Source organism: Ovis canadensis, chromosome 2 (genome assembly GCF_042477335.2).
Source record: "Ovis canadensis isolate MfBH-ARS-UI-01 breed Bighorn chromosome 2, ARS-UI_OviCan_v2, whole genome shotgun sequence".
NCBI classification, from domain to species: domain Eukaryota; kingdom Metazoa; phylum Chordata; class Mammalia; order Artiodactyla; family Bovidae; genus Ovis; species Ovis canadensis.
In genome coordinates this window covers 226,807,950-226,824,407 of record NC_091246.1, presented here as the reverse complement: position 1 = coordinate 226,824,407, position 16,458 = coordinate 226,807,950, and the positions used below count along the sequence as shown (strand labels likewise).

Below are 16,458 nucleotides of genomic sequence, written 5' to 3'. Positions count from 1 at the left end.
TGCAGGGGTTGGCCCCAGCCTCTCATCAAAGTAGCTTCCTCAGGGACCCCTTGGCTGGGCCAGCTCCTTTACTCTGAGGAGCCCAGACTCCTGGGGCCAGGGGCTTTGTCTGGCCAAGTCCCAGAGGGGACAGGGATTGGTACTGAAAGCAGCTGCTGAGTTAGCACTCAGAGTCGCCAAGTGACCACCGACAGCCCCATCGGCGCTGCCTCTGCCATGCTCACCCCTCCCTGTAGACCGCCAGACCCTTCCAGCCTTCCTCCCCCACCTCCTTGTCCTCCCCAGCCTCTCTTCCCCCTTTCTCCTGGTATTGATTTTTCTTTACTGTTTTTTTTTTCTTTTTAAAAAGGTGATTTAATTGCTTTTTTAAGGTTACTTCAGTCTGGGGCTCTGCCAAGAAACGGGGAGCTACCCCCAAGCTCTCCCCCAGCACTGGTTGCTGCCCAAGACTCCATGCGTGTTACTAAATCATCCTGTGAACACAGGTTGTGTTCCCCAACATAACTGGCTTCCATCGTGAGCCCAAAGCACACCCTTTTCCTCCTGAGGGTGCGGCAGGAAGCCTTCAGCCTCTAGCAGGAGTGAAGTCGGGTGGTAACTTGGTGTGGGGATAAGGGGGGCAGGGGCGGAGGGTGGTGAGGGGAGCTCCAGGCCACTGCAAAGTGGAGCAGCAGTGAGCCACAAGCGCACCGCCCCCCCACTGCCCCACAGCCAGCTGTCTCCAATTGTTCCCAAGTCCCCACCATCCAGTCTCCCAGATCCTGGGAATATGGCTGTGCTCAGTGGGAGCCCCTCCATGTCCTTCCAGCCCATCCCTTGGCCTTACCCCCCATCCCTCTAGCCTCCCGTCACCCCCACCCCCATCCCCTGTACACCCGCTTCCCCTCTGGCCCCCGTCCCTTCTCCCCTCCCTCTCCCCGCTTCCCTGCTTGCCTCCCTCTCTGCCCGGCTGCAGTTGGGTGATAATCTCCCTCATTTAGCCTCCCGGCTGCTTCCCCGGCTCATTGCCCAGCTGGTCCCTGGGGCCCGGCCCAGCTTCTTCCCCACCCCCACCCCCAGCCCTGCGCCCAAGCTCCCCCTTCCCTTTCCCCTCTGCTTCTCCCATCCACTCCCAGGGGACCAGCTGCCCCCTGCAGTGAGCATCAGGGCCAAGTGTGGCTAGCTGGGATTCGGCCGGGTGTGAGCAAGGGGGGAGGGGCTGCCCAGGACTCTGGGGGTGGGAATGTGGGTGCAGGTTTGGGGGGGAGGAGTTGGGGGGATGGGGGAGGGCAGGGTCAGGATGTGAAGCCTCAGCCAGTTGTCCTCCGCCCTCCCGTTGGCCCCACTGCCCACACTTGTTCCCCAGTCCAGTTCTCCACCCACCCCCACCCAGCTGAAGCAGGCTTCCGGACAGAGACAGCTCAGTGGATGGACTGAGGCAGTGATTATTAGATTGGCATCTGTTCGGCATGACCAGGCAGGGCGTGGGAATGGGGGGCTGATAGGTGAGGGAGGGCCAGAGGGTTCTGACTCAGAGCCCCTGGTAGGGGGCATGGAGGTTTTATTTGGGCAAAGTGCTCCAGAAGGTAGACCTGGAGGCCTCTCAGGATCCAGCTTGGGGATCTAGCTATCTTGCCCCCTGCCCCCAGGCCTTGGGTTGCCTCTTCTCCCAGCCGGGACCCCCAGGCTAAGCTGCACTTGCTCCTTACCCCCCTCTTCGTGGGTCTCACGCTCCCAGCCTGGGTGACATGACCCCCAAACTCCACAGAATGGTCCTAGAGCAAGGCCCCAGCTACCCTCAGCTCCCAGAGTACACCCCCCTGCCCCCCTAGCTGATGCCTGTCCCAGGCCTGGCTCTGCTGGGGACCCAGGGCACCAGCCAGTGTGGGACAGACGTGGGTGGGAGAGGGACACGGATCAGGGGGCGGAGGCCAGGACTGGGCCAGTCCTGGCTGGTGAGCGAGCAGCGGTGACAAACGGGCTGTGCGGGGGCCGAGGGGCGGGGGACGGACGGCGGCTGATTTATCTGGGTTATTTATGCCGCGGACGAGGCAGGAGAAGCGGTTAATGAGAGTCCCAGCGAAGGGGGTGGGGAGGCCCGGACGTGATCTGAGGCAACTGAAGAGGGTTAGCGTCCCGCCACTGGGCCCTGCCCCCACTGGCCACCGCACTAGGCATCCCCTCCTCTGTCCGAGGGCCGGGTCAGCCCGGCCTTGACCCCTCTCCTGTGGCTGGCACCGACAGCCCCGCATCCGGTTTGGGGGCCCGCCCAGGCCGAGGCAGTGGGTGACGGGAGGTTGAAGGGGACCACGTCTGAGATCGAGGGGGCGGCTGGAGGAACAAGGGGTGGGGGACAGAGAAGGGAGGGAAGAAAGATGCAAAATCTCGGCTGGTCAGAAGCTGACCAAGTCTGCGGAGTCTGTCGGGGGAGGGCTGGGGTGGGGAGAGGCCAGTGTGGGCCCGGGTAGGCAGCTGGCGGCCTCGGAGCTGAGGCTGGAGAGAGGGCCAAGGGCACTGGCGTTCTGTCTGGTGGCAGCCAGGAGTCATCGTAGGGGCCTGAGAAGCAGAGGCAGGCCGGGGGTGGGGGGGATGGTGGTGGTGGTCAGAGAGAAGAGAGGACGCGGAAAAAGGAGGAAGAAGATCCAGGGAAGGAGGGGGGAGAGGGCTTTGCAGCAGTGAAAGCTGCTGGGAGCAGATAAGGCGGTACGGCAGCGGGAGGGATTAAAGCTCCGAGGGGCCGGGGCCGGGGCGGGGGCGGGGTGGGGGTAGGCGAGGAGGAGAGGGCTGAGGGCCAGACCCCGGGGCCCAGAATATGAGTGCGGGAAACGAGGGCTGCGAGGGGGCAGGATTTAACCAGAGACCAGACGTGGTCGTCGCCTGGTTGAGGAGTGGGGAGAGGACGGAGTCTTCCTGCTCAACTGTGCTGAAGTGGGGGACTTTTCCGCCACTGATGGAGCCCCCATAAGCTGCTCTCGGGGTAGCAGAGCTGAGCGGAGAGGGGCATTCCTTGGGAGTGGGACGCTACTGGAGACTGCTGGGGAGGCGGGTGGCAGGGGCCGGCCCTGGGAGCCTCCGAGCTCTGATTAGAACTTGGACAGGACAGGCAGCGCCTCCTTGAGGCGGCCAGTGGACACCGTGTCACAGGGACCTTGACCACAATTAAGGGTGCCCCGCCGGCCCACTGGGGGATGGAGACCCCCACTTACGTCCAGGGTGGCAAGGACCAGTGTTTCGGAGGGGGGATTCCTCTGTGGGTAAGGGCGTGGGCACGGAGAGGGGCAGTGGCTTCCCCCAGCTCAAGCCTCAGACCCGACGCCCCTTACTACCCGCCACCCACCTGTTCTGCAAACCTTCCTGAAGGGTGTCTGGGGAGGGAGAAATCCCTCATCCCTACGGACGAGGGCCGAGGTTGGTTCAGAGGTGGCCCGGGCGGCGGAGGGGAGCCTGGAGGGAAGGAAGGGGAGGAGGCGGCGGAAGGGGCGAGGGCGGCGGGCGGGGCAGAGTAATTGCGTGTTTGTCAGTTCTCCCGTCTCCGCGCACGATGGAGCCTGTGTGGCGGTGGGTGTAGCTTCGCCTCCAGGAGTCTGTGTCTGTTGGCAGAGGTGTCAGTGTGTCTGTCTCAGGGGGTCTGGGCTCTCCCTGGCCCCCCCCCGCGCCCCCACGTCGTGCTTTGGGGAGCGCGGCTCTGGGCACACCCAGCTGTGCTCCGTGCTGAAGCGGCAGATGTGGCGGGGCCCCAGCTGTGCTGGCTTCCCGGAGAGGGGGAGGGGCTGCAATCTGCTCCCCCGATAATGGCTGCTAAGTGCCAGGGGGAGGGGATGGAGACGGGGGTGGGAAGGAGGCCCGGTCCCCGCCACACCCCACCCTTGCCGGCCTCCCCCAAATCTGTGTTCTTGGCTCGGCCTCCTCCCCCTGGCTGGCTCCTGAAGCCCGTCCAAATTTCTCTCCACGCTCAGTCCCCTCAGTCCCCGTCCCCAGCTCTCCTCTGTCACCCCATCCAGCTTGGTGCCAGGGACCCGCCTCCCCGCCCCCCCACCCCCTCGGCCCCCAGCTAGCTCCCCCTCGCTGATTTTACAGAATAATCTTTTTATGGAAACTGAATTTTTTTTTAAAAAAAAGCGCTAATGGCAGGAGCGCACCCCTCCCCCGCATCCCTCTCCCCCATCCCATACTTCCCACCCCAGTTCCCTCCGTTCTCCCCACGGGCCAGCACCCTCCTACCCCTACAAGGCCAATGAGGTCCAGGAGGCAGTGAAGGGGGACCCAGCGCTCTCCCCTCAGGAGGCCGGACACTCCCACGTTCTGGGTCATGGGATGTTCTTTTTGGGGTGGAGGGGGACTAGGCCCCTGCCAGACAGACTAGGCTTGAAGAGAGTGAAGAGCAATGGAACTTCTCTCCTTAGAAGCCCCCTCTCCACCTAAGCACACAGACAACAGTGACCTGCTCTGCCTGGGGTGGGGGGCACACCACAGAGACCTCAGCTTCACTAGCCCCCTCCACTTTTAACACTGACCCTGCCCCTGCCCCCACCCTCACTGGGCCCAGGAGGGGGTTCCTGGGGGCCAGGGCCTGACACAGACTTATTGGATTTCACGGTGTTTTGCTGAGAAAATAATTAAATTATCATATTTATGATGAAGCTGCCATGGCCTCCGCCAACCACTCGGAACAGAAGGGTCAGGACTGGGGGGAGGAGAGGAAGGGACCGGGCCCCTGGCCCCATGGCCCCCCGCCCCCAGGCCTTCCCTCAGGGGCTGACCCCAGCCTAGAGGAGCCATCTGCAGCCCCCTGCGGACCCCACGCAGAGGCGACAGAAGGTCCGGGCTGGAGGCAAGGGACTGGAAGGACCAGGAGTGGGAACGAGGAAAGAGGCTGAGTCAAGGCAGACTGTATTGTAGATCAGGAGTGCTGAAACCCCCGGGTTGTTTCACAGGTGCTCTGACTCAGCCTGCAGGGGCCTCCAGGGGCTGGGAGGTCACACCTAGCCTAATCCCCAGGTCAGCCTCAGCCCAGCCCCTGAGAAAGCACATCTTTCTAAGTGCCCAGCTCCGAAGCTCTGAAACCCTGGGCTTTGATAAAGGCCCTGGCACCCTGCTGTCTGCCACCCCTGCCGGCTGCCAGGACCCCCTCCTCCCTCCCACCCACGCCCTGCCCCCCACCCAAGTCTCTTCGGGTAATTAGATTCCTCTCAATTAGCAGATTACGATCATTACCAGCTCATCTGGCAACTAAGCTCTGCACCCACAGCTGGGGAAGGGGGGGGCACCAGGAGGGGCACACGGGGGTCACGGGTGAACACCAGAGAGAGCTGGGTTTCTCTGGGGCTTCAGGAATGTGGAAGGAAGACTGAGGACCCTCCACCTACCCATCCACCGGCCTGAAGAGGGCAGAGCCAGGGTGTGGGAGGTGGCCAGGGCTCCTCCCCTCCCAGAATGGAGTAGCTCCCACTGTGCTTCTGGAGAGAAAGGCAGCAGCTCAGGCCCATCCTGCCTGCCAGGGACTAGAAGACAAGAGATCCGACCTCGGGCGGGGGAGAATCCCCCCATCCCGCCAAAAGCCAAGCTGGGAGCAGATGGAGCTGGCAAAGTGGAAAGCGGGCCGGGACTGGGCAGGAACCAAAGAGACCGGACACCAGGTGATCCAACCTTGGGCCCTGGGTTCCCAGGCCCAATTCCCATGCCTGCCGCCTGCACCCTACTGGCCAAACGAAATCCCTCCCCCTTTCCCCTGGAACTCTTACACTCCAGAGCTTGAGCCAGGCCCAGTGAAGGGGAACAGGGAGGCAGCATCGGGGTGAAGGCAGGTTCTGTGGGCTAGGAGCCTGGAGGGCCTTCCTCCAGAGCGGCAGAGAGGCTGAGGCTGTAGGAGGGGGAAATTTACCAGGGCTCCAGATTCATTATTCATGAGCCCGCAGCAACAACTCCAATTTAAATGCTAATGTGGGGGGGCCTGACTCAGCTGCCCCCCTTCCACCATCACCCCCAGCCCAGGCACAAGCGGAGTCAGTGCTGGCTCCAGGGTTCACCCGGGTTTATTAGGGAGTGGAGAGGGAGGCCGGGAGTCCTCCGACCACCCACGTTGCTCCCCGTAAGTGCATCTGTGGAGAGCCTGCCTGGACAGAGGCTGGCCATGCAGGCAGGCAGGAGCCTCACGGGAGCAGATGGGAGTTCAGGGGGGCCTTCTGGCAGGCCCCCTCAGAGGATGATCTGGTTGGTGAAGCTGCGGCTCAGCTCCTTGTGTGGCAGAACAATCGAGTTCAGGATGAGCACCTCGGCAGGGATCCGGACGCGGCAGCCTGCAGTGTGGACCAGGGCACCAGGGGGAAGCCGTGGGGAGGGGAGGTGAGGGGCAATGAGCTGGGGGCCACCACCCTCTGGGGGTGGGGGGGACCCCTCCCTGCCCATCTGTGCCCCCTGTGACTCACACAGGACCTGACACACAGCAGACACTGGGTAAATGTTTGCTCAAGGAATACACACACACAGGCACACATACACACAGGCACACAAATGCTCCCACAGGGCACGGCCATCACCTGCAGAAGTTTCTCGAAGCCAAGCACCCCGGAAAGCATACCTAGGATAGTGATGGCAGGCAGCAGCTTCCCGTCCTTGAACAGGCTCTCACTGTCCATGTGGGCTCGGGGATCGTTGGGATTGGGGTCATTGGGGGTACCCTCCACGCGGGCCCAGCGCCCCACGGTGCTCCCCCAGCCCACGATGCTGTGCAGAACACACGTGTGCTCCTGACAAACAGCAAGCAGGGAGTGAGGGGCCAGATGCAGAGCCCATGGGGCGCACCCCTCCGCTTGGCCTCTGGGGGCGCCACGTGGGTGGCATGGGCCTGGGTGCCTACCTGCAGTGTGGCTCCGTGGAGGATGATGCTCTCTCGGAGCCGCACGCCCTCGCCTATGGTCACGCCCTCCCCAATGGAGACGTTGGGGCCCAGCTGTGGAGAAGAGCACAACCATAGGCCTTGGAGGGCCCCAAATCCAGTCCCCTCACAGAACAGATAAAGGGGAAGGGACCTGCTTGAGGCCACCCTACAAGCCGTGCACGAAGGAGACACCCCACCCTGAGCTCGGGAGAATCTGTACCGCCCCACCCATCCTGATGGCCACCTCCCTCCCTCCCTTCCTCTGGGTTGGGCCACTGCTTACCACCGCCGACGGGGCCACCTTAGCCGTTGGGTGGATGTAAACATTTCCTAGAAGCAGAAGAAAGGACTGGGGGCACCTGCCCCTAAACCACACCTGGTTCAGGGAGTGTGGGGCTAAGACTTCACCTCTGGATCTGTGACCGGGAGTCACAGCTCAGAGGGGAGGGGGGCTGGGCTGAGGGGCAAAGGTTAGGGATTGGGGCAGGATGGGTACCTCGAATCCGTGGACCCCCTGGCGTGTGCTTGGCCAGGCGTTCTGGGTGAGTGAGCTGGTACTGGCTCAGATAGAGGCGGGAGGCATAGAGGGCTGAGCTGGGGGCCAGAAAGTGGAACAGGGGCTCAGGGGCCAGCAGGGCCTGCGCCCATTGCTCCAAAGTCTCAGATGACCCAACCACTCCATCAGAGGCTGCTCCCATACCCTGCAGACTTGATCTGGCTCCAGATCCCATCAGTGAGGTGCACGTAGATCTGGCCCTGCCCGGCCAGGGCAGAGAACACGTCCTGCTCCAGGCGGATGGTACCTGCCCCGGGCCATAGGCCTGAAGAGTCCTCCCTGGCACAGAGGGAGAGATGTTGACATCTGTTCCCCAGCTGAGCCCGACTGGGGGCCAACACAATCTCCTGGGGACAGGAATCAGAGTGAATCCCACCACCTCTCCAGGTCTGGTCAGATCTGCTCCAGAGGGATGCTCACATCTCAGGAAGCTCTCCATCACCCTTGCACACATCACTGGCCTCTCCCCACTGCCACCCCCCGAGTTGCTGCGTCCCCAGGCACAGACCTGCTGCCCATCCTGCCCTACATCCAGAGGGAGTTCGACCAGACCTAGGTTCTCCCCCCTTTTCCCATTCTCCCCGCCATCCGCCCTCCCTCTCAACTGGATGGAATGAAACACAGACAGACTCACCCCAGAGGAAGGCAGCTGGTGAGGGCAGAGACAGTCACAGAAAGAGAGGGAGAGAGAGAGATGGTGGAGATACCAGCTCAGCAGAAACAGAGAGGCCAGGAGAGATGGAAAGAAAAGCAGAGAGATGGGTGGGAGTGAGAAGATGGTGATGCGTGAATGAGGCATGAGATGGGAGATGGGCAGGGGAGGAGGGAGTGAAGACGGGGATCCACAGAAGGAGCAGGTCCCAGCCTAGGATGACGACCCTAGGCTGTGGTTGATGGTGAGCAGGGCTCTAGGGCACTGTGCTCCAGGGGGAGCCTGGGCCTGCGAGTACGGGTGTACACACGTGCACATGTGCGCGCGCACACACAAGCCTGTGTGCACCCGTGTGTGTGTGTTGCCGTCTGTTCAGAAAGGCATCTCTGGGACACTCAGGGCTTGAGAGAAATGGACCAGAAGGGGAGTGGGCAGGCAGTGACAGAAGAGGAACTGAGATGGATAAGGAAGAGGGACAGAATGAGGTTAGGAAGGGAGGGATGGGGAGGTTCGGCTGGAGATGACAAATGGAGACAAAAAGGACAAGGAAGGTGAGCAGGTGGATGTGGAGCCTGCAGAGACTGGGGGGGAGGTGGCGCAGGGGGTCAGTGACCAGGGGCACTTGGGGTCACAGGGTCATGGGGCCTGCCTCACAGTTGCCCATCCTGCTGATTTCGCTGGAAGACATCCCGGAGAGGTTTCAGGGCTTCCGGGGAAAAGAGGTAGATGCCGCAGTTGATGATGTCACTGACAAACGTGCTGGGCTTCTCCACATAGTGCAGGACCTGAGGACAGAGTAGGCTGGGGTTAGGGGAGGAGAGGCCACTGTCACCACCTCTAAGACCCCCTTAGCTCCAGGTCCTCCCTGCTGCCAGAGTGGTCTTCCTGCAACGCAGACTGCCCCTGGCTGCTGGCCTTCACCTTCAAGGTAAGTCTGAACTACATGCCTTTCTCCTCTCCACTTCCCAGTGTTTCCGGAATACAACTCCATGCTATCGCATACCTCCTCCGGGAATCCCCCTTCCCATCTCTTTATCTGAAAAACTAGGCCTTCAAAACCCAGTGTGAGTCCACTCTGCCCCAGAGCTGGCTTCTCAGATCCGGGCACCCCTGACCTCTGGCCACACCTCACATAGCATTTGTATCATTTGTGATGGCTGGATTTCCCACTAGTCTGAGATCCTTAGAAACAGGAACTGTCCTTCAGCTCTACTTCTCTTACACCTAGCTGGTGCCTAGCTCAAAACTTCAAAATAAAATTTATGCATGCGCGTGTGTGTGTGTACATGTATTTTTAATACTAAAGCTGGAACAAATAAAAGGGGTATGTGAAAGGCTCAGGGAGCTTCACAAACAAGGACAGAGACTCTCTGCCTTGCTGATTGTGCTCTGACTTCCGTAATTCTGGAGACGCTATGTGGCTTCCTGCCTCCGGGCCTTTGCACATGCCGGTCCCTCCATATGCAATGCCTTCCCGTCTCCTTCATCTAAACAGATCTTCTCCAGGTAGCCCTCCCCTCTCCCAGCCAGGCAAGGCTGGGTTGGGCCTCTTTTTGTGCTCTCACAACACCCCAATCATTTATCTACTGTGACGCCTTCACTCTCGCAATCCCTCTAGAAGGGGTACAAGATGAACGACCGAGGACATGCCCTACTTGTTTGACAAGAGTGGGGCCACCCCAAAGTGGTGCAGCATTTCCAGAGGTGGAGTGGTTGGAGAATGATGACACACACAGGCCCTTCACTCCCTCCTCCCACGCCCATCTCCTATCTCATGCCTCATTCACTCATCACCATGTTCTCATTCCCAGAGCAAGCACCGGCCAGCCCCCTCTCTGCTCTCACCTCATGCGTCTGTGGATTCTCCACAATGCAGCCATAGTTGAGGGACTGTGTCCTGTTAGCCTGAAAGACAGACACACAGAGACAGTGACCTGCTAGCTCCAGAGCAGCAGGGTCTCTTTCCTCTGTCTTTCTTTCCCTCTCCTATAGCACCTGGCACACACCTCCACGGCAGACAGGGCTTCAGCAACGGTGAGAACTGACAGCTGCTGCCACCCCCTCACCCGCTCCCTGCGGCTGAGCAGCCAAAGGGCTTGGGATCTCCACCGCCACCTCAACTGCTCCTGGGGTTTCTGGCACAACTCCCTCCTGATGCCCGTTCCCAGTCCAAGCCCCTGGGCTGCCTCCCCGACACCCTGCATTCCAGAAACATTTCTGGATCACACCCCCTTGGCACCTTCCAGCACCCCCCGGGGTCCCCTCACCGTGGTGCCAAGGAGCAAGAAAGGGTGTGGCTGGTGTCTGTGGACATCCAACATAGCGCTCAAGGGGAAGTCGGAGCAGACGTCAGCGTTGAGCACGAAGAAGGCTTCAGGGCCTCCAGCCAGGATCTGGTCCCGGAAATGGTAGAGACCACCCCCTGTACCCAGGGGGGCAAATTCCTGCAGGTACCTGTCCCCAAGGACCCCAGGGCCAACTCAGTGAGATCAGAAGAGACAGATATGAGGAGCCTGGGTACCTGACTCCTCCTGCTCTGAGGTACACCTGCCCGCGGTTCACAGAGAAAATAAACTCAGGGATTCACAGATGCCCCAGTAAGAATCCTCCTAGTGTGCGAGGGTGAAGTCCAGTGGATGGACCCCACTCCCGATAACCAGAAGTTTAGGGCACTGCCCCCCAACCCCCACACCACCCATGGGCACAAACACCTGATGGGAAGGTTAAACTCCTGCTGGGCAGCTTCCAGGAACCGGGTAAGGGGCTCATCAGGCTGGTAGAAGCCAATGAGCAGAATCTCCTGCATCCCAGGGACCTGGGCACAAAGGAAGAGGTTGGAAGAAAAAAATATCTGATAGGAAAGAATGAAAACGGGGAGTAATCCCTGGTGCTGGCCACGAAGTCTGGAGACCACAGTTTCCTTCTCAGCTGTGAGGCCCCTGGGCACTCACTTTACCACTCTGGCCTGTTTCCTCCTCTGGACGATGAGGAAGTTTGGAGAAACTCTCAGTCCCTGATGTTTTAATCTTTTATTATTCTATTATCTCCTGCCCTCTCACATCTGAATTGGGGCTCACCCTAGGGAAGATTTTGCCTACCAAGCTGTATTAAATAACCCATTCATTCCCCCACCCCAATATTTATCATCTGTCAATCTGAGCTTGAGATGAGGATATAATTTATCAAGCGCCTATACTATACTAGCAGAGAAGGCGATGGCACCCCACTCCAGTACTCTTGCCTGGCAAATCCCATGGACAGAGGAGCCTGGTAGGCTGCAGTCTATGGGGTCGCTAGGAGTTGACACAACTAAGCAACTTCATTTTCACTTTTCACTTTCATGCGTTGGAGAAGGAAATGGCAACCCACTCCAGTGTTCTTGCCTGGAGAATCCCAGGGATGGCGAAGCCTGGTGGGCTGCAGTCTATGGGGTCACACAGAGTCGGACTCGGACGCAACTGTAGCAACTTAGCAGCAGCAGCAGCAGCATACTAGGCACTTTACAAACACAACTGCAAGCTTTGCCACCTCACAATGCAGGTTTAATCATCTCTGTTTTTACAAATAAGGAAACTAAGGCTCAGAAAGACTGGGAAATTTGCTCATGTCCTTATAGCAGGTAGAAACTAGATTCAAATAAAACCCTGCCTGCTTCAATACCAAAAGCAATAAAGAAATTAGCTCCTCAGTGAGCAAAGGTATGAGTTCTGTGCTTTGCTATCATTAAGGTTCCCCCAGCTACAGCGTTAAATTGTCTCTAAGATTTTTGCCTGATCTCACATTCCATGCTTTAAAAATAGGAGTGGAATCTGAGCATGAGGCCAGATGAGAGACTAGGTTAGGGCAGGAGGGCAGCTGTACAGAACAACTCCAGGGGGCAACATCCACGTTTTCATTTGTAAATGGTGGTCCCTGAAGTTATGCCTTGTGGGAAAGTCATGGTTGGAAAAGGGGGAAATATGGCATGAAGGAGATGAGCAGGAAGTGAAGTGGGAGAGGGGAGCCTATGGGGTTACCTGGGCACAAGCCTCAATATGGTGCTGGATCATAGGCACCCCCGCCACAGGAAACAGGGGTTTGGGCACCTCAAATGACAAAGGCCTGAAGCGAGTCCCTGGGAGAAGAGAAAGAAGCACATTTCAGCTTCCTGCTTTCCTCTGCACCCACCCAGTCAACCACTTCAGCCCAACCTCCTCCCCTCATTCCCCTGGCTCCTCACCCTTTTGAGGGCCTCCAATCAGGATCACAGCTTTGAGCATGATGGCGATTGCTACCTAAACCTCAAATCCCAACAGAGAAGTCAGGCTCAGATCTCACAACTCAACCCAGGAACCTGATTCATACCCTAATTAGGCCCCAAACCCCAAATAGTAACACTTAGCCCTCTCTAAGGATGTAAATCCAAAGTTCAATATGCATCTGCCCAGGACACAACACCTCATATATTTCACACAACTCAAATCCCAGCCCAGACTCCAGCTGGCCTTCAAACCCCACAATGAATCCACCCAAATTCTGGAATTCACACCCCACAATTTGACCCCTAACAGTCTTCCCTCTGGCCACAGATTCAGCAAACTCAGAAACTCAGCAAGAGACACCCTTCTCAGATCTCAAACCTCAAGAAACCTAAACTCCAAACCCATCAATTCCCAATTGTTGCATCCTGTCTCTAGATCTTAAGTCCTGTACCCCAACAGTGAACCCTGAATATTGAACCTCAGACCCTGAATCCCAAATATCTAACTACAATCCTAAGAATGGCTCCCAAGTACTGAACTAACACTGATGCGTATATAATGCATCCCAAATTCAATTTAAAATAAACCTGAGCGACTGAACTTAACTGATATACAGGCTGAAACTGAATCCTAAAACTAACCTCTAGGTGATGAACCCTGAATCAAAAGACAGATTTCCTTAGCGTCCCAAACACCGAACCTACCAAGCCCTGAGCACGGATACCGAAGACAAGTACTGAATCTCTGGATTCGCAGAACTGATTGTTGACCCTCTGAACCCCACACCTGACTAATAAATCCTAGCCTCACGCAGCCAGAGATTTTGGGACCAACACAAGAGCGTTAGGGCGGAGAGCCAGTCAAGAGCTCCGAGCCGCTCTCGGTCTACCGTCCTCTGCCCTCTAACCCTTTCGCCACCCCTCCATCAGCTCCCTTTACCACTAGTCCCCTTTCGCCAGATCTGTCGCCCGCTACTGCTTGCTCCTTCCGCGCACGTGTCTTCTCGCAACTCGCGAGAACTCCTTCGCAGAGTCTGCCGGGAATTGTAGTTCTCAACTAGCCTCTTGCTTTCTAACCAAGAGCGAGGAGGTGAGATTTATGGGAGAGCACGGGGACGGGGCCAAGGAATCGAGTGGGCCGGATCCAAATTAGAAGAATGGAGCCTGAGAAACTGAGATTGGAATTTAAGATTAGGACCTGAGCTGTCTGGGAAAAGGCCCAGGGGTATCAGCCACAGCAGAGAGCCAGGTCCCAGGGAAGAGCGAGGCTAGAGACCTGAGGGAGTGTGGCCAGCCTTGAGATGGACGGGGCCAGAGTGCAAATCCCCCAGGAGAAGGTGGGGGGATTTTTTTGCTTGAGCTATGCAAAAGAACACAAGACGAGTGATAGACTTCGTAGTGCAGGAACTTTTTGACAGTGAGAAGAAGTCATATCTCAGAGTCACTGTCTGCAAAATGAACCACTGGACTAGGCACCCTCCAAACATTCTGATCCCAACTTTCTGTGACCTTGGTGTGTTGATCTGGAATAAGTGTGGGTGCAAGTGCAGGGGAAATGGCGTCTCAAAAGAACAGAATAGACGCCGCGGGTCAGAGAGCAGCTTTATTAAGCAAGATGAAGGAGGGTTGTCTGACCCACCCACCCGGGGCTCCGGCCAGGGCAACGGGTCTGAGGATTCCTTTCAGGTCGCATCCACGCGAGCGATGGATGGTCCGTGCCCAGGCTGTTCTCTACTTACACCTCGTACTTGCCGCTGTACTCTGGCGTGGCCTGGCGGATAGTCAGCGTCGTGGTCGTACTGCCGATCTCAAAGAACACTCTAGGTGGGAAGAAGGGGAGGGCAGGGCCTGGGGTCAGTTTACGCGGGTTCCGCCGGGGGTACAGAACTCCGTTCTTCGCCGCCCAGGTCCCCGCCCCCTTCCCACTCCCGCCGGTTTCTGGACCCCCGCCCCGCCCAAGCTCCCGCCCCAAGTGCTGTCCTTGTGCACGTCCCCGCCCTCACCTGTCGTCTTCTTGTCTTCCCCGTTCTTGGCCCAGCCCACGTTGGGCGCAGGCTCACCCAGGATCTCGGCAATCAGTGTTACCTTGGCGCCTTTGCGCGCCTTAGTGTTATCCGGTCCCTTCTGAATCTTCGCTGGAACTAGAGGAAGGGAGAGGGACTGCCACTCAGTAAAGGACCTAGAGATGTGGCAGGCAGGTCATCACCTCCCCAGCTAATACCCGTCTCTAAATACTAGATGGTTTTAAGCTCGCTGTGTGATGTTGGTCAGGTCTTTAACCTCGCTGGGGCATCATCTCCTCAACTGTCAAGCGGGACTAATCCCGCCTTTCGCAGAGGTTAATGAAGAAGGATCAATAAAGATTCTAGGGCTGAAAATCTGGAAATGTTCGCACATCTAGCGGTGCCTCAGAAATTGCCTTGGGCTCAGAGCCAGAAGACTAGGGCTCTAACCCTGCCTCTGCTTCTGGCTCTCAGTGACCTTGGGGCCCTGGAATAGCGTGACTGAAGCCCTTAGCGGACTTCTTAGGCCGGATAGGATGGAATTCTGAGGGTAGGAAAGGAGTACGCGCACGGCCGGCGCTGCGCCCTGGTCTGCGGCTCAGGCTGTGCGGGGGCTGGGCCACATCCCCAGGCGGACTCGGGGAGGCCCAGCGGTAAGCGCAGCAAGACCAGGCTGTGGGCGCCCGCCAGCTGGTACTCCGTGCGGTGACACTGCCCCCAAGGGCGCGTAGTACCTTCCACAAGGATGCGCGCCGAGCCGGAGCACTGGCCGAAGGGGTTGGTTACGTTGATGCTGTACTGGTTCAGATCTGCCAGCTCGCCATCGTGCACCACCAGTGCCACTATGTCAGGGTCCTTGAAGACATAACGACACTTGGGCCCGTCGCGCAGCTCCTTGCGGTCCTTGCCCCAGTGGGTGAATAGGTCCGAGAAAGCCGAAACGCAGCAAATCAGCTTTGCCGCGCTGCCCTCCATCAGCAGCACCAGGTCCTTCAGCGGCTCCAACACTCTCGGTGGCCCCTTCTCGCGCAGCTCCTTCCGGGACCTACCCACACCGTCCAGGTCAGGGCCCCAAGCTCTCATGACACTGCCCGGGCCCACCTGCAGCCCTGTCCATCCGTACAGCATCCCTTTCTCCCCACCACCACCCAGTCCACTAGACCCTTAAACATGTGGGGGTGGGTAGGGAAGGCAGCTGCTCCTAAATTGTTAGTAAAATTGTCTACTCTGGCAGCCACCCCTCCACCCCTCAGAAACCGCTCTACTCTAAGTCCAGTGACCATACAGGTACATGACAGTGTTCTCAGTATCAGTTCAGTCGCTCAGACGTGTCCGACTCTTTGCAGCCCCATGGACTGCAGCAGCGCCAGACTTCCCTGTCCATCACCAACTCCTGGAGCTTACTCAAACTCGTGTCCATCTAGTTGGTGATACCATCCAACCACCCTTCCATTCTCCTCCCACCTTCAATGTTTCCCAGGATCAGGGTCTTTTCCAATGAATCAGGTCTTCGCATCAGGTGGCCAAAGTATTGGAGTTTCAGCTTCAGCATCAGTTTCCCCTCACCCCCCAAATACAGTATTCAGTCTACGCCATCCCCCAAATGCAGTTGTGAGTGTTCTGCAGCTCCAGCTCCCTTCCTCCAGTGGTTCGCCAGAGCTCCCCCTTACTTGTGGGCCTGGTAAGAGGCCTGGATGCGAATGGCTGCTTTCTGAACCTGGAGGTCGTTGATACCCAGCGAACGTCCATAGGGAGGGGCTGCAGCGGAGCAGAACACAGCTGCTGGTTTTCTGGCAGGAGCCGCTTTGGACATCTGGGGAGCAGGAAACAAACAAAGAGTTCTAGGCTGACACAGATATTCTGAACTTCAGCCTTTTCCCTGTGTGAGAGTGTCTAGGCTGACCTGAAGATCTAGACTCGCTGTGAGGGCTCAACTTCACCCTGCTGGGTGACAGGCGGCATGCCCTTCCAAACGGCAGGGCCAGGGTGCCGGTAGGTGTTCAGCCCCAGGCCCAGGTTTTATACATGGCTCCCCTCCTTGCCTTCTTTGGCGTGGTTGACCCAAGCCCCCGGGGACCCCAGCCCCCATTCCCTGACCCACACAGTCTCCTTATTTAGCCTGAGGATGCCTGGGATGCTAGCTCAGCCACT

The 16,458-nt window shown here is 58.3% G+C and overlaps 2 protein-coding genes across 5 annotated transcripts; both read right to left on the bottom strand.

Moving 5' to 3' along the window:
* Window positions 1–5,989: 5,989 nt before the first annotated feature.
* On the bottom strand, window positions 5,990–13,331 carry GMPPA (GDP-mannose pyrophosphorylase A). Of its 4 annotated transcripts, none has more exons than XM_069574630.1 (13): window positions 13,245–13,331; window positions 12,284–12,344; window positions 12,081–12,178; window positions 10,776–10,879; window positions 10,332–10,518; window positions 9,910–9,969; window positions 8,719–8,849; window positions 7,557–7,691; window positions 7,353–7,450; window positions 7,140–7,186; window positions 6,836–6,928; window positions 6,557–6,725; window positions 5,990–6,275 (listed from the first exon to the last, which is right to left on the bottom strand). In XM_069574630.1, exons 2-13 carry the CDS (start codon window positions 12,321–12,323, stop codon window positions 6,175–6,177), a joined length of 1,263 nt encoding a protein of 420 aa, XP_069430731.1. In that variant the 5' UTR covers window positions 12,324–12,344; window positions 13,245–13,331; the 3' UTR covers window positions 5,990–6,174. The 4 variants fall into 4 exon arrangements, with proteins under 4 accessions (XP_069430731.1, XP_069430734.1, XP_069430733.1 ...); XM_069574633.1 differs by having other exon boundaries at window positions 12,284–12,338; window positions 13,010–13,310; XM_069574632.1 differs by having other exon boundaries at window positions 13,010–13,308.
* SPEGNB (SPEG neighbor) lies at window positions 13,231–16,120 on the bottom strand. Its single transcript, XM_069573768.1, is given in 6 exon segments — window positions 13,231–13,376; window positions 14,024–14,124; window positions 14,308–14,320; window positions 14,323–14,445; window positions 15,042–15,352; window positions 15,978–16,120. Coding segments are annotated over 6 exon segments (837 nt in total).
* Window positions 16,121–16,458: the final 338 nt, after the last annotated feature.

Excerpts from the sequence above, each read along its gene's own strand:
- GMPPA (XM_069574630.1), bottom strand. The coding sequence starts at position 12,323 with ATGCTCAAAGCTGTGATCCTGATTGGAGGCCCTCAAAAGG. Across the intron at positions 7,451-7,556 it reads AGCCAGATCAAGTCTGCAGG|CTCAGCCCTCTATGCCTCCC; the intron begins GTATGGGAGCAG and ends TCTGGCCCCCAG. Across the intron at positions 6,929-7,139 it reads AGGTGGCCCCGTCGGCGGTG|CTGGGCCCCAACGTCTCCAT; the intron begins GTAAGCAGTGGC and ends TCTTCTCCACAG.